The sequence below is a fragment of the Aptenodytes patagonicus genome, chromosome 5, assembly GCF_965638725.1.
Source record: "Aptenodytes patagonicus chromosome 5, bAptPat1.pri.cur, whole genome shotgun sequence".
NCBI classification, from domain to species: Eukaryota; Metazoa; Chordata; class Aves; order Sphenisciformes; family Spheniscidae; genus Aptenodytes; species Aptenodytes patagonicus.
This window is the reverse complement of record NC_134953.1, coordinates 52340816-52357166: the sequence shown is the minus strand read 5'-3', so window position 1 is coordinate 52357166 and position 16351 is coordinate 52340816. Positions and strand designations below refer to the sequence as shown.

The 16351-nt window shown below is 37.6% G+C and overlaps 1 protein-coding gene across 6 annotated transcripts in view; it reads right to left on the bottom strand.

The window, feature by feature from the left end:
* DNM3 (dynamin 3) overlaps positions 1 to 16351 on the bottom strand; it is a 181285-nt gene that overhangs the window by 120706 nt on the left and 44228 nt on the right. For 3 of the 6 annotated variants that reach the window (XM_076339776.1, XM_076339777.1, XM_076339778.1), the window contains exons 13-15: positions 12682 to 12730; positions 11000 to 11029; positions 4118 to 4231 (exon numbers count right to left, since the gene is read on the bottom strand). In XM_076339776.1, coding sequence (XP_076195891.1) covers positions 4118 to 4231; positions 11000 to 11029; positions 12682 to 12730 — 193 coding nt within the window. Of the gene's footprint in view, positions 1 to 4117; positions 4232 to 9767; positions 9786 to 10999; positions 11030 to 12681; positions 12731 to 16351 lie in introns of all 6 variants that reach the window. The other 3 variants (XM_076339780.1, XM_076339781.1, XM_076339779.1) reach the window with 2 other exon arrangements.

Sequence of the window (16351 nt, the reverse complement as noted above, 5' to 3'; positions counted from 1 at the left end):
AGTTAATTCCATAAACATACACAGTGTCAGACCTTAGTGTAACTTCTCCCCTTTCCACTCTCTCACCTCCTCACTTATTTTCCTATCTCCCTCCCAAATCACACAGAATTTTACAATTGGCAATAAACTGTGTAATTATAATACAAACTGCATCTATCACTGGCTGTTGACAATACTATCCTTTACTACTGAAACAGAATGGAAATATTTTATTTGGAAGTAAGACTAAAGGGGATTTTTCCAATAAATGTAAATTTCACATTTTTAGAAGTTCTTATCCTAGAGCCCAGCTTAGCATCCTTCGCACACTAATAATGCCAGTGAAATCTCTGGATGCTTTGGAAAGAATAATAAAATCGCATTCTCTGACCATGCCCTGTAAAAATTCGACACCACTTTACAAATGGCATCCTTTTGTTTACAATAAAGAGCTTTTTGATTCACAAGCTAGGACAGCATTCCACATTCCCAAAGTCCATTTTATCCTAATGTAGAAGTGGCTAATTCACAAACTTCATATTTGCAGGTTGACTCTCAAATGAACCCTAGAACAAAACAGTAACAACCGAGAGCTAAGATGCTCAGATTTCATCTTTTGTGTGTGTGTAGGTATGCCTTATAATACTTTACCTAGTATTACATGGAATACTCTACGAAAGAAATCTGTATTTGTGAGGTCAACGAATGTGCTAATCTTGCACTTATTTACAACAGCCTCAAAGCAGTACACAATATTTTCCTTGCTTCATTTTAAGCAAGCGGAAAAGCACAAAGTCATGGTACTGGTCACGCAGTGAAGTTATGAGTGCAAGCAACCGTATGCAAGATCAGAAACTAATCCAGATTAGTATTCACATAACTGATACTACAACTGCTTTAACCACACTGTTCAAACATCAACTTGATACTTCCATAATTACAAGCCTAAAAAGCATTCTTAGGCACCGATTCTCATCTTACCAGGAATAAAATCCTGTTGTATGTTTGAGCAGCAACAAAACCATGTCAAGAAACCAATTGTTTCTTTTGTAATACTGATATCATACAACAAATTTTGAAATCTTTTGCCAAAGCAACTTGCTTCAAAATGCATTCCACTGTGGATTCTTCACTTATAAAAGCTGCAGCTCACAAATAAAGGAAATAATTTACATCCTTCTAATGGCACTAGCAAGCAAGCACTTGCATGCAGAGAGTGATTTTCATCTCTGAGTAAATTCCAGACTATAGAAAATGGGCTCAGCTTACACTAGAGGGGGTACACAGCCCTAGAGGTCCTAGCAAGCACTGTAGCTTTGTAAAGTACATTGTCAGAGCTCTCTGGTACACAAGCTGCTACAACATTCCTTACTCAGGAGTAGAGGCGCAGAAGGAACAAACTCATCACTCTGGCAAGAGATCAAGGGTGAGACCTGACTTTCTGCATCTTCCCCAGCTGCGATGGAGAGGCTCTTGCTACTCTGCAAGGACTGCAGAAGTGACCGGCCCAAGTAGGAGGCACAGGGGATCTGAACTCCCTACGACCTCACAGCGTGCACAGCCGTACTGAGCCCGGGCACAGTCCAGACACATAAACATGGGTATCACTTCACACATCACTGAAGACTACGTATCTTACCAGGGTGGGAATACAACAGCATGCAGCCCTTTCAATAACCATCTGAGAACAGGATCTGACAGCTACCAAACCAAGCTGAAAGTGAGGAGAACATTTTAAGGAGACGAAATATAATTATAAAAATTGGAATTCAGCCAGGAGATCAAACATTTGCTTCTTTATTTTCAGAAGCCAGTAGTTCTGCTTCTCAAACAAGTCACTCGTCTTTTGACTAACCTAATGGTCAAGCTGTGGCTTTGACCTTCTTCAGAAAGCATCTAAAACAGACCTTACTGATTTTTTAAGTCCTAATGAGAAAGCCCCCCCCCCCCAAAAAAAAAAAAAATAATTCCAACATAACTTTGTGAACTCTTTCCCAGGACAGAATAATCAAATTATACAGCAAATCAGTACTTAAGGAGGAACTTCTTCCACCAACAAAGCATGGTACTATGCTATTATCTTCTCTTACCACTCTAAGAAATTCCTGAGTGATCTCACATATTGGCCTGAATGAACTCCTGGTATTTTCATGACTCTCAAAACACAACTGTTTGGCAATTAAGAGACATTATTTTAAAATGTGCATATGGAAATCAGACAGTGGCCATTTCCCTCCATGTACTATTCTGAGATTCCCAGGTGACTCTCCCTAGCAGACTATCAAAACAAATGATTTAAAGTTGCATAGCAGAAGACATTCCGTAAGTATTTTCAGGAATTTTTATATTCCACACTAAACAAAGATCAGACTCAAAAAAGCAACACCAAAACTACCTAAAAAATTGCCACAGCACATCTTGGATGCACCTCCAATTTTTTGAGACAGAACATAGCAAGGGGTGTTAATCTCACCACATCATTTATCTTATTTTTGTTACAGTTACCTGTACCTAATCTAAGACAAATTCTAGTATCTTCAAGGTAGATCACAAAAGACAACAGCTTCAAATTTTCAAATTCATAAAGGCACTTTTGCATTTCTTTTTAATTCATTTTTATGTCATTGCAATAAAATACTTTGAATTCTATTTCAGTAATCTGAGAATAAAACATCTCCTCCTGACACTTAGCACTTGGCTCCTCCCCTCTGTCTGACATGCACTCATTTTCCTGTTACAGTAAATACATTTGAATCCCTTTAAAACTTAAATATAAAGGGCAAGGAGCAAAATCTTAAAGATTAACCTAATTTGTCCCTCAATCTTAAGGTCTATCCCAAAATGGCTACTGACTCAGGGAAAAAAACATTACCGACCAACGCTGTTTCCACCATCAGCAGCATTACTGAAGTAACTACCCACGGTAAGTACCACATTCTGGATCCGCAGGACTCGGCAGAGCTCTGGCTTATGTATATGCATTGCAGGACCCCTCCCCAGTGGTTCTAGAAACTCCACTGCAGTAAAACACTAAGTTAGTTTAAATAGAATATGAATTGTCTGCACAGTCCCCATCAACCAACTCCCTGTTTTGTTGGGGTAAGCCAGTGTTTTGATTATTACTTAGAAAAAGATGGAAAGATTGAGTGATGTTTTAGACCTTATTTAAAACTCTCTCTTGTGCCTCTTCCATCCAATGAACTGGTTCACCCTAAAAATCACTAAATTTTTGCCAAAAACATTTAATAAAAAAAAAATTTAAAAATCAGAAAATAATAGGTTGGGTTTTTTTTAAATGTAGCCCATTTTTTCTACGAAAACCAACATAAACCTTAAAAAAACCACAAGGGCTTTACTGTAAAGCTGATAAGTGCACATAATAATTCCATTTTAACCAAAAATTAACAAGACTGCTGGAGTTTTGGATAGAGCATATTGTTACCAACATTGTTGAAAAAAATAAACAGAACAGACGAGCTGCCTAACAACATATTCAATAAAGTGAGCAACCTGAACGTCCTGTTTATCATAGAAATGCTTTTTCCAGTTCTCATATTACTCACCTCCGATTTACTGATCAGCAACAACATTTATTACCAAGGTGCATTTTTTGTCAAATTCAGAAATCCATACCAACCAGCTACAGAACTCTGCAGACAGGCTTTTCATCCTCTCAGAATATGAGGCCGGAGAACAATTGTTATCATTAAATCAATTGCTGTAATTACTTTTAGAAGTAACTTTACCTAAACAATTTATGATCAACTTACAGTAGATGTGCAAGAGCAGTCCAAACAGGCATAGGACAATAACCAGAACATTCCAAAACAGGCTTTTTTTTTTTTTTTTTTTAGACCAATGTGTGGAAACCACAGGAAGAGAGGAAAAAAGTAAAACAACAACCAAACAAAAACACCCCACATAACACTCTATTTATGTTATCGACATTTCAACAGAAGTCTTATAGGGTCAGCATTCCCATGAATCAAAATCAGAAAATTTAACAAACACGGGTAAAACCTTAAAAGATTTTTTCAGTTCAAGTCTGTACAAGCTGATTTAATATTTTAAGCTGACATCAGAAGACTGAATAAATACTGTTTTTTTCCCCAGTAGAAAAAAGTTCTTCATTCCTTACCTCATCATCTTTATACCAGGACAAGCTTTCTGCAGTTAGAACGAACCAGTACTCCTTGGATCCTCCTTTCATGATGCCAATATTGTTGATGGTCAGCCAGCCTTTCCGGATGACCTGTGCAGAGGTGCAGTCAGGCACAAGTTTAGTTCATTACTCACTTGACATAATTCTGCTGCTGCATTCATTCTTTTAAATAAAGACTTGCTAAATAAAACAAGAACAGGTGCATTTTTTCAGTCTCTGGCAAATTCAAGAATTTTTGCAGGTTCCTATCATTCAAGGGGGAGAAAAAAAAAAAAGTAACAAAGTGAATATAGTGTTTTCAGTCAAAAGGTTGGAGAAAGAGAGAAACCTAAGTATTATCGTGTTGTACTTCCAGCAAGTATGAGTGCATTCAGGATCGTGTACACTTGAAGATATTTATTTGCTGTATAGTAAGACATTGTAAAAGTCCATACAACTTTATGTATGACTACTCTGTTCTAGTCTAATTGTTAAGGTCATTTGTAAAGTTGGATACTAGGAAAAGCACGTAGATTCTGGCAAAGCGAGTGGCTTCTGGCACGCATTGGGAATTTTCAGAAGGGGTTGAATCAAGTGACAAAGTGGAGAGGTCTTCTACAGTTAATTTGAAATTAAGATAGGGAGTGGTAAAGAGGTATATGAGAGCTATTTTCCTCTCATAAGGTAGAAGAGGAAAAGAAAAGAGTAAAAAAAAAAAACCTAAGGCAGCAATAAAAATCAGGGGGAAAATGGGTAAAGCAGAACTTCATAAAATAGATACAAGCCAAAGATGAAAGAACAGATGGGAACAGCGTACCTATAAATACTAAGGCCAGGAGGCTACATCATGCAAAGACAAGTTTTCTTTTGTCCCTCTTTAAGAGGAATGAGACAACTCCAGAGGTGAAGAAGAGAGAATGGTCATGAGAACTGGTTTATGGATCATATAGAAACTTTCAATTTTATTGGAACATTTATTGTTTTCCAATACATATATGAGAAAGCAAACGTTCCTTCCTATCATACTCTGAACAAGACAACAGAACTCTCCCAATCACACAGATGCAGGGAAGCTCAGCCTCTCCATTTCTCCCCACAGCAACACCCTTTACTTGCCTATGAAGTATTGAGGTGGAAAGAAGAAGTGCTCAGAGAATCCCTTCAGAACTCCCTCAGGAAGTCCCTCAAGCACGGGCTTGTGTGATCAAACATGAGTTTCCTCTTGCGTTTAGAGAAATACATGAGACACTAACATTCCTCTAATAGGGCTTTACAAGACTAGTAACTCCAATATCAACAGATAACCAGAGAAAAACATTGCTCAATATCTATTCCTTGTCATCTATAAAAGTTTCAGAATTGGAATTCACTCCCATTCAGCATGCATGTTCATGTAAGCTCCCTGAAAAAAACAGCTTTGGTATTGCACAGAGCAAGGGACTAAGTTGTATTTGATAACTAAACTAAAGAAAGAGATCAGAAGTTGCACCTGAAAAGCCGGTAAAAGTATTAATAATGCACATAATCCAAGAATATCAACTTCATTTCAAATAAGATGATCATGTTTTCCCACTCACTACCAACCAGGCCAGCAGTGTAACAAAACCACTGAAGATCCAAAAACAGTCTACGGGTTTTCAGCCTGTAAGAAAAATCGCTAAGAAAGCATTGATTTGGTTCTGAAGACTCAGTAAGCTACGAGAGAACTAGACATGACTCCCATAGAGAGACTCAAGGGTATAGCACGAGCAGACCAGATGGAATAGCCTGTACCACAAAGGTTTCTACAGAAGTTTGTAATTATTTTTACTATTCGTGTTCATGGGGGGGGGGGGGGGGGGAGTGGAGAGGGAGCATTACTGAGTACAAATGGACATGGAATGCTTGTCCAAGTGCAAGTTAAGGAAAACATACTGATACAAACTTGATTACCTCTCAAATCCTCATTTTATTTTACGATGTTTATTGAAGTAAACTTTTCACAGGAAACAAACAACATGCATATACAGCCGGTGTACTGGCCTTCAGGCAGCTGCCACAGAACAAGTTGTGGAACCCAGCTAATTTCATTTTTTTCTGCGCTGAACTACACAAATGCAAAGGGAAGAAATTTTAGGAAAAATCCAGGAAATTAAGGTTCCCCAACCACTTGAACAAGGTGAGCTATATTTGTACAGCAGACTAAATACTTCACAGCAAATGTACAAAGGTGGTTATTTCCATGTTATAAAGAAACTGAAATAAAAGGCTATGAGAGAGGATGCTGTTGAACCATGCCATCTGCAATTGAAAATGCTGTGTTGCTCCCCATAAAGCACATACAGGAAGCACAGGCAGCCAGGCCAGCACACTACTGAAAACTGGTTGGACACACATGTTAGAGAGGGTAAAAGATTTGAAGACAGATGTCACAGTGGGCATAAAGAGGCGGTTTCTAGAAGCAAACCAGTAAGAAAGACCCAAGCAGCATGTTCAAGAACTTTACAGGTGATGAGCACTTTAAAAAGGGAAGGGAAGTGGCACTCTCCTTATTCCATTCAGTGCTTTCCCTCATCATTACCACAGGCTTTGTAGCATGTTAATAAGTCAAATTTTCTCAATTTGACAAGAATGCATTTGTGGTAGAGGTCTCAGAACAGACCAAACCAAGATTTTAAAATCTAAACTATACAAGCCATTTAAGAAGTAATGACGCTTTTAATACTTCTAATGTAGGAACTACATTAGTCGCATAGCTCCAAAAGACTGTCTTGCTCCAGTCCAATGCATCTCCCCATAGATGCATAACCACCACTGGGTGTGGACAGAAACAAGCTGACTTGCTAATACAAACATTGGTCACTGTCTTGTAAAGGAGGGAATTTGCCAGTTGTTTCCTCAAAAATCTTGTGTGCTCAGGATGAGATCCAGCTGTCATTCCCACACAACACTGCATGAAGAGCAGGGAACCAAGCTATAGCAATATCTTGGGTACATGTTTTTCATGTGCAAATTTCTATACCCGTTTATCTATACCCCTCTGGGAAAGCAGGGTACTGTGTTCTCTAAAATATCCTGGACACTACAACAGATCATAATTATCCAAAATACTTGGAAGCAGTTCCAGGGGACATCAAGGGAGAGAAGATGAGCTTAGTGTACTAAGCCTCATGTTCTTTTTATTGAATTGTTCCTGTTTCCCAGGCATATTTTGTTAACTACAAAAAGCTACACTTTCAAAATGCTCAGTATCAGTGTTGGGGTCAAGGGGGAGGGAGATGTCGGATCAAGGTGTAAGTGCAAAACAAAGTGAGATTAACCAACAGTTTTACTTTCCAGAGAAGCTGAATTACATCTTAGACTCCAGCCAATTTCTCAAAAAATAATGCAAGCTATATTTTAGAAATAAGTGTCCTTCCATGGGCAATAAGCAGCAAAGACTTTCAAAGAGAGTTCTGAAGTTTAAAAAAAAAAATCGGAGGGGGCGTGGTCAGTTTTTTCTTTTTTTAAACTATTGTGTATAGTACTTCAGCTTAAGAAATGAAAGTAGTGTGTTTCATTATTGTTTTCACTAGTACATTTTCTGGTTGGTTTGGATTTAAGATATCCATTTCAATATTTTCTATCATATTTCTAAATGTCACTCTGTGCAAACCGGATATTAGTGACATGAGTTATGAACTTCAGGAAGGTGAAAAATATGGGCGTTGCCAGAAGCCAGTGAAGACAACCTTCTGACCGGTAGTTGGACTCCATGTACAGGATGAACAAGAGATGACACAATTCCTTCCTTCAGGGTCCTGATACCTAATCTGGGTGTCTGAAAAATGAAATTTAGAGGGTACGAATGCACATGAACAAGCCAGACGGAAGTCATTTTCTGATAGTTCAGCTGCACAAAACCCAAATCATATCTGTTGTTCTTATTCTCCACCACTTCATGGATAAACAGGAAGGCAGGATTTGACACAATAAGTACATTTTATGTATTGCTGCATGACTTATTCATTCCATTAAATCAAATAAGGTATTTGTAAAAGAAATACATTAGAGAACCAGAAAGTGTTCCATTTCTTTAAAAGAAGATAATTTCAAGATAAGCGAGAGAGAAGTGAAATTGACTGGGCAGACAGAATTGCAAGTGTGAAAATCATGAGACTGGCTTCTTCCACAACAATACAAGCAGCAGCATTTGGTGAGTTAACATAACTCTCTATTATGAAGTTGTGTTACATAACTCCATTGAAATTATTTTGAACAGACAACACAACTCCCAGCACTACTCTATCTTCTAATCACTGTCATAACAAAATGTGTTACCAAATAGTAAGCACATTGAGAGAATAAAAATTGCAAAAACTACTCTGGGAGGCATCCTTACAGGCTATTGGTTCTTTGGGTTCAAATATGAAGATTCTCGCATTAAGGAGGCTGAAAAGGAACAACAGATTAGTGGGGAAACATAATACCGTATTTCACTGTAGTTTGCCAAATGTCAGAGCATAAACTGATCAGATCTGTTCTGATGCTGAACACAACTGAGACCTAGTGACATCGCTTCCCCCAAAAAATCACTGCACAATATATCACATAACTTTAAAATAATGACAGTGGCTTAAGTCCTAAACACATGTCTACTTTAAAGAAAAATTTAGTCTTTACTGAAGCAAAGCACTCAGTAGTGAAAAATTGAAACATGCTTCCAAATGTAGTTAAACAAAGATTGAGGTGATTAAGTCAATCATGAAGGAATCTTAACCTAAAAAATAAGAACAGTTGAAGGCCATTTAGAACAGCAATACTTCTCTAGTCTTGATAAGGTGAAAATTCAACAGCAGCATGTCTCATTCAAGGATATTTCAAAACTTAGCATCATGTGGTTGTCCATGTGTCCATGGGCACCTCTTTTACAGAAACACTAGCATTTCTTAACAGAACAGCCTTGTCATGATTTTTCATGACCACCTCAATGACCGTGGCACAAGTTTCCATTTCCATCTACTTGCTTAAAAAAATTCTGTAAACACATTTTTTTCCTGGGTCATGCAAGGTAACAGGATTTAAGTATATTTGAAGAAAAGAAGCAGCAAAGTATGCTACAAAGCAGGATTAAAAAGAAAAAAGGGGTTACTAGGGAAAAAGTTACTTATTAGCACTATAGTTCAGGCCAACTGATGGGGTCTGAATGCTACTTGTGTCCAGAACAAGTGAATCAGATTGCTGGTGTAACGTTGTAAAACAGGCAGGTCAAACAAAGCCTTCGAACCCAAACCTCCAAATCACTTGGACAGTGACTTGAAACTCAGTTCAGATTAAGCCCCTTCTCCAATTACAGGGGTTACTTCAAGCACAGCAGCAGATTTTGCCACAGAAGTAAAAAACAAAACAGAATTTCATATAAATTATATGTAATCCTCTATAATTTGAGTATCTTGCATTCTCACACACAGAGTATCAATTGGGCACATGGAGCAACGACACCTTCACCTTCAAAGGTTTATCATAAAGGGGAGCTTTAAACACTAGGTTTTAGTCACCAAAACAAATCTCAACACACAAAATACACAGTTAAGAGTGGGTCAGCTTTCAGGAACCAGATCTTGCTAGTGTGCTGTGTAAAACCAAGCATTAAACTGATTATTTCAAGCAAATTAGAAGACAGACTAACCTGTGGCTTAAAAAGAAACTTTGTGGAGTCAGGTCAAAACCTCAGGCGGTAGCAAAGAAAAGACAAACAAAAAAGGCCAAAGATTAAGCGTGAGAGGATAAATTAGTAGTAGAGGAAAAAGGAGCAAAAACATGTTAAGAGGAATTGGCATTACACTTCTTCCAAAAATGCAGTATTGCAGCGCTCATCTTGTTTCTGAGATACACAGAAATAGTTAATAGTTATCTGCATCATTCCAGTTCAAAGCAAGCTACAAAAAGGAAAAGCAACGGATTGCAAATGACCATCCCACTATTTTGGGAAAACTTAATGATCTTGATCTCCCAAGAGATTCAATTCAACTGCTGTTAGAATCAGTGCTGCCTAGTCCTTTTCCCTTTATTGAACATAAGTTTGTTTGAAATGATAACTAATATAATTTGATGATGTGGTAACAAACTGGAAAAATGTATATGTTTTCACCATAGGTATTTAGTACTAAAGAATGCACACAATACAGAGATTTACTTCTTACACCTAACCATCACTGAACCAGGAGTAACTTGTTATAAAATTAACTGCTGTTTAGCAAATTAATTCTAATTAGTAATATTAAAGGCATTCATGTATTTATTTACTCATGAGGTGGAAGGGTTAGAAAAGAGTCTGTCCATGATATATTGATCCTCCTGGTGCTATGAAAAGAATGCTAAAAAGGCTTTAAATATTCCTAAGTTTATTAATAAAAGTCACTTTTTCTATCAGAAGTAATTCCTTTACATAAACAAAATACCAAGAACAGTACCTGTACCCATAAACAGCATGTTCATTTACGCAAGAGCTAATGTTTCCTTTCGGTTACCAGAAACTTATTTGCCCACCTTTCAAAAAGAGGTTTATTTTATGAATAGAGGCACTTACATCAGATAAAAACTGCTTTCCAGTTATATAATAATATAAACACCAATTAGTCATTTTAGTTTGAGAAACTCAGTAAATTATAAAAATATTAATTTATTCAATGTTTTCTACAACATTAAGTTATACGAGTTCATACTTGTAACAGCAGGTTAGTAGCAGTTAAGTGATGAACTGCAATTATACTTTGTTGAGGAAGTGTTACAGACAAGACAGTTTAACATTAAATAGTTTAGTAGCAAGTATTCAACAAACCAATGAGTTAGAGACAAACTTTGCCCTCTGAGAAGCTAAATGAAAAAGCAACAATAAAGCTTACAGAACTTAGCTCGTACAATTTGCCTTGAAGGCGGTAGATTGGTTCCCTGAAATAGCAAATTGCAAAAATGAAGTTTTATTTCAGAAACATTTTCTCATTCTTTTCAACTCCAAACAATTAACTTAAACATATGTTTATTATCTTTAAAACAAAAGGTTCAGCAAAGTCCTTTATACCAAAAGTAATCAAGTTTCAACATTTAATTTAAAATGCCAAGCTTTTTCTCCACTTCTTTAGAGAGAGAACATTCACTTAATTAAAAAATCATTCATTTTATTTGTGTATTTTTGAAGAGTCAGATAATTGGTTGATTTTCCTTTTATGGGACACTCCAAAGTGATGACAGTTGTTGTGTTTGACACATGTTCCGGCACAGCTAGATAAGAAGGAAATCTCTCCTCAGAAGGGAGAGACTAGTCTTTGAAGCCATTTCAGTGTTTAGACCTTTCAACTTCTTTCATTTTAGTCCAAACCATATATTACATCAAAAATGCCACTCATGCTGGTCAGGCTGTGGAGGACCATCACATCCAAGAAGTTAATGGATTATTTTAACTGACATCTCAAAAATAAGTAGCAATTTCTTGGTGGGAGGAAAAGGTTGGATTTCTACCCCCAAAAAGATGACTAAGTTTTCAAAAAAATGCTAGAACTCTCATCTACGACAGCAGAATAGGAGACTTTCTGAAATGTCAGGTTTATCACCTGGGGGATCTAAATTCAGTGGTCGCATTTGAAAACCTTGACCTTTCACCTCCTGAGCACTGTTTGACCAAATTGCACATGAAAACATGAGGAAGACGTTCAATACTGGTAGTTACTTATACAAAATTTCATTGTCTTATTTTTACTAGAATTTTTTATTTCCTTTTAAAGTATGTACTAATTCCATAACATTTTCTTTCTGTGTAAGACTTTGCAAAACCCTCAAAGTGAGCAGAAACCCTCAAAGTTGTAGCATTTTCATTATTTTCATCTCACATAAAAAAGGACTGATCCTGTGAAGTACTGAGCACCCCTGGCCCACACAAAAGCAAAGGAAGAAGCAAAGCTCAGGAGCACTTAGCATCTTGCAGAATCAATCCCATATTCTTATGTGATAAAAAGAAACAAACAAATATTTCATTAATGAATCTCAGTGAAAACGCTAATTAATCTGAGACCATCAACCAGTTATTCTTTTTTTACTTTGAGAGAGGCCTATGGTACATAGTCAACATCTTTGTGAAATCAACTGAAAGTTTTCAGAAGAAGTAAAGGCAAATCCGCTTTTGCTTGCTGAATTGCCCCTTCACTGCTATTAAGCTGTGAACACGTAAGAACTAGTAAAACGACTACGACAAAGCACACACAAGCAAGTACTCACCAGCATTTTGGATTCTGAAATTCACAAGTTTGCCGTTAATGACAAAATACATTGATGTGTAACATGAAAGATTCAATGCACTAAACAGCATGGGAGGGGAGACACTAACCAGCAGTACAAGCAGTAGCAGAAATATTAAACAATGATGATGACGACAATGAAAGTCAGGTGGCTGTGAAAAATTCAGTAAAACAAGGTGATGATGATATGTTTTATATACGTTTGAAGCAGAAAAGGTAAATGATACACTTACAACAAATAGACACAGCCAAGAAAACCAAACAGCTTAGATTAGCTTGCACATGCCATTATCCATTCTGTTAGGTGCCTACCTGATTTCCCACTGCACTTTTGTTAACCTGACTGCTTCTTTGTTGGGCACTAAGGGAAGCAGAGGAAAAGAGTTATACTGAAGAAACTTGAACTAAGCCAGTTCCCAAGGAATAGATTTTAGCAGTAATAGTTACTTCTGATTCCAGCACTGAAAGCTAGAGTAACAAAGAAACACAGCAAAATCATTACATATATGTGCATATTTCAACTACTTTTTCTTACAGTATAGGAATGCCTGCTTATATTTGCCTCCTTAGGACATAAGGAATATGCACAGCAGACAGCTCCTACTAATCATCTCTTTTGTAACAACATCCTACTTGGATTGGTAAAAGTTACTAAAAGCACAGAGAAATTATGGCTCATGTGGGTAACTTTGGAAACATTAGCCTCTATAAATATTGAAAAGAGACAAAAAGCATGCCATTTCTGTTATTTAGCGCAGTACAACAAAATACTCCCCTGCTGGAGGCTCCTTAGTAGCTTTGTCTTGACAGTTTGTTTTGGATATTATTCTAATATTTATACGCACTTTGAGGGTGTAAATATAACCAATGGATGAAGCCATCACAAAGCTGGTTCAAAAAGCTGGAATCGTATAAGAATAGAGTATACTTGAAATTAAACCATATTTAAAATATTTTGCTCAATTCTTGAACTCTGGTAATCCCAGTTCCTGAAACAAAACACAGTCCTGTCTCAAAAACATAGAAGTTGCCATTAATTCTAAAAGCATTTGCATTACGTGGTGGTTTGTAAGTGTTAGGCCACAAAATTAAAATATTGCTGGAAAGAGGAAGAAAAGCGTTCAGAGAGCAGACTTTGGCTACTCAACCACCAGAGGGGCCACTGGTGACAGAAAATTTTGTTTGGATTAGATTATACCATTTCACCAGGCATTGATTAACTGAAGAAAAAAGCATACATACTAGGTCAGCTACAAACGCTGCTCTGAAAGAGTAAGAAAGAAAGATGTGCTTGGATCACAGTCTATGGGCCAATCCTACAACTGTTTTGTGCACAGCTACTGTTCCAAGGAATTGCTGAAGCACCAAAAACTCAGCCCCATCCCAACTTTGATCCTGCCCTTCGGACCATACTCTTATCAAACCAGCAGTCCACATGCTGTCCATTGGAAGACCCACAAGGATGTTTATTCCACGTGCCTATTCACTGGGCTTAGCTCTCAATCATCCAGATCCTTTTAACCAAATAACATTGCATGTCTCTGCATCGTCTGAGTTGCATAAGCTTTGGTGCATAAATTATGATCAAATAAAGTGCACACAGAAAACACAGCACTAACCCCTCACCAATTCTGATCTGTTGTTTGAGAAACACACAAGATGGCTTTAGGAAACCTAATTGCCATTCTTTTGGTTTGGTTTTGGGTTTTTTGTTTTTGTTTTTTTTTTTTATTTTATCGCCTTAGGAAAGCTAATTAGACCACTAACATCATACTAAGAAACCCATGCCTTTTAGAAATAGCGCAGCAATTGGTCCTCTATTTACTGTTCTAAATACAAATTACTCTTTATGTAGATTGAAGCATGTAGCTATGTCTGAGTTACACCAACTGGAAACAAACCCAATCCCAACATTTTATCACTCATTCTGCTAAATGAGAAACGTTAATATTCTAAGATTTCACAATTTCATAACTATGCAAAGTTGTTCTAAATATTGGCATTCTTAAATCCTTCTCAAGTCAATTCACATCACACTGTACCTGCCTTAGGCCCTGTAATGCTGCAAGGTAGTTTGAAACGTCTTGTGCTCTCATTCTTATGAACAAGGTTCACAGGACTTACACTTATAAAACACTGCAGTCACGTAGACAACCGGCTAGAAGACTGAGCAAAAGAAAGGAAACAATAGGGAATCTGGGGAATCTATAGTCTAGGATGTTTAGATACTGCAGAAGCCCATATGCTACCCAAAAATTATTTCATTTTCCAGTTCTAACATAACTGCTATAATAATGATTATAGTTTAAAATGTGCATTTTCTACTGTTTAGCTCAAATTAATATATTTTACATTTTAAATTGTTCTTAGTTATCCAAGTTTTCTCTTCCAGTTGAGCACAAGTCAAAGATACTTCCCTTCCCATCAGTTTCAACCTATAGAAACACTTGTTTAAACTTATCAGCGAACTTAAGCGAAAAGCCATTTGTTACCTGCGTATACCTCCTGCACAGTGGCTGGGGATTTCTAGATCTCAACTGGCAAAAGAGGAAGCAGCTTTCCCAAGAAACTGAACTCGAACATTGCAACTCCTTGGAAAAGACACAGCAGTGAGGACCACGTACTGAACTACAGGCCCCAGCAGCAGCATCCATGAGGGGGATTTTTCTCAGGGGAGAGACATAATGAAATAGCTCCAGATATACCTGGCACTCCAGAATCCAAGACTATAAAACATGGAAGGTTCCAACTTGACACAAGGAAAAGTCTTTTCACAGTAAGGAGAGGCAAGCATTGGAACAGGCTACATAGAGAAGCTGGAGAATCTCCAATTTTGGAAGTTTTCCAGATCTAATTGGACAAAGCCCTGAGTAACCTGGTCTGAACTCAGCATTGACCCTCCTCCGAGCAGGAGGTTGGACTATGTGACTTCCCAAGGTCACAACGCACACCATGAATATATATGGAGTGTTTTTAGCAGGCTTTTTCCTGTCAGAAAAGGATGAAGAGAAGTAAATAGCAGGCACGTTGTTATCTTGACCTCTAGAAGGCCAGCTACCATTCCTACAACATCCTGTCATTCGTCAAGAGAACTGATAAAGATATCTAGGACCTGCAAACAATTCTAGAGAAAGTTGCTCAAACCAAACACATAAACAATGCCTGGCTTTGCCTTCCCCCCTCTCAGCTTACTGAACTCCATGTTTTAAACCTTCACGGCATACTGCCAAAGATGTAGACCTTCCTTCACAGTGCTAACTAGAATAGGCAATAGTATAATCCATACTATGGTGCCAAACTTTGTTGCCAGCATCCCACATGGATGAAACCTGTTGTGATTCCAAACACTGTTATGGCAAATATGGCATGAGTATGGAACATTTATTCTTCAAAGAGTGAAGACCTTTTTAATGGTTTTAATAGTGTCAAAATACTGGTATGAAGTCCCTGAGGCACAAATTGCTGGAAGCTGAGGGAGAACATTCTGGAGAATATTCTCACAGCCTTTTCAGTTAAGCGAGGAGAATGTCAAACTAGGCCCTGCAGGGCATTCTGCTACTATTATTCTCTACAGCCAAACAGCAGGCACACTTACGTGACATCCATTACTCTGAGCAAAACTGTTTCACATGGAATCACAGCTCCCAAAATATGCATTAGCAACAATGTGGAAAGACCACCAATATTATACATTTTTGTGGTCCTAAAATGGATACAGTGAGGGCATCGTCTTGCCAAAGCTGCTTCCTGAGCAGATGCATATGATTCCAGACCAAGACATAAGCTTCAGCTTCAGTGAAACCAGGCTTCTGAACTGGGGTAAAAAATCCCCTACAAGTGGGACAGAGTTCAACACTGTATATTGAGAAAGAGCATGCTCCTGCATGTTTCGGACTTTGCAGCTTGCATCTTCACTGTCACACTTCAGGACTTGTGTTGTGAACTTAGTTAAAAAAAAGAAAGAAAACCAAACACCTGACAG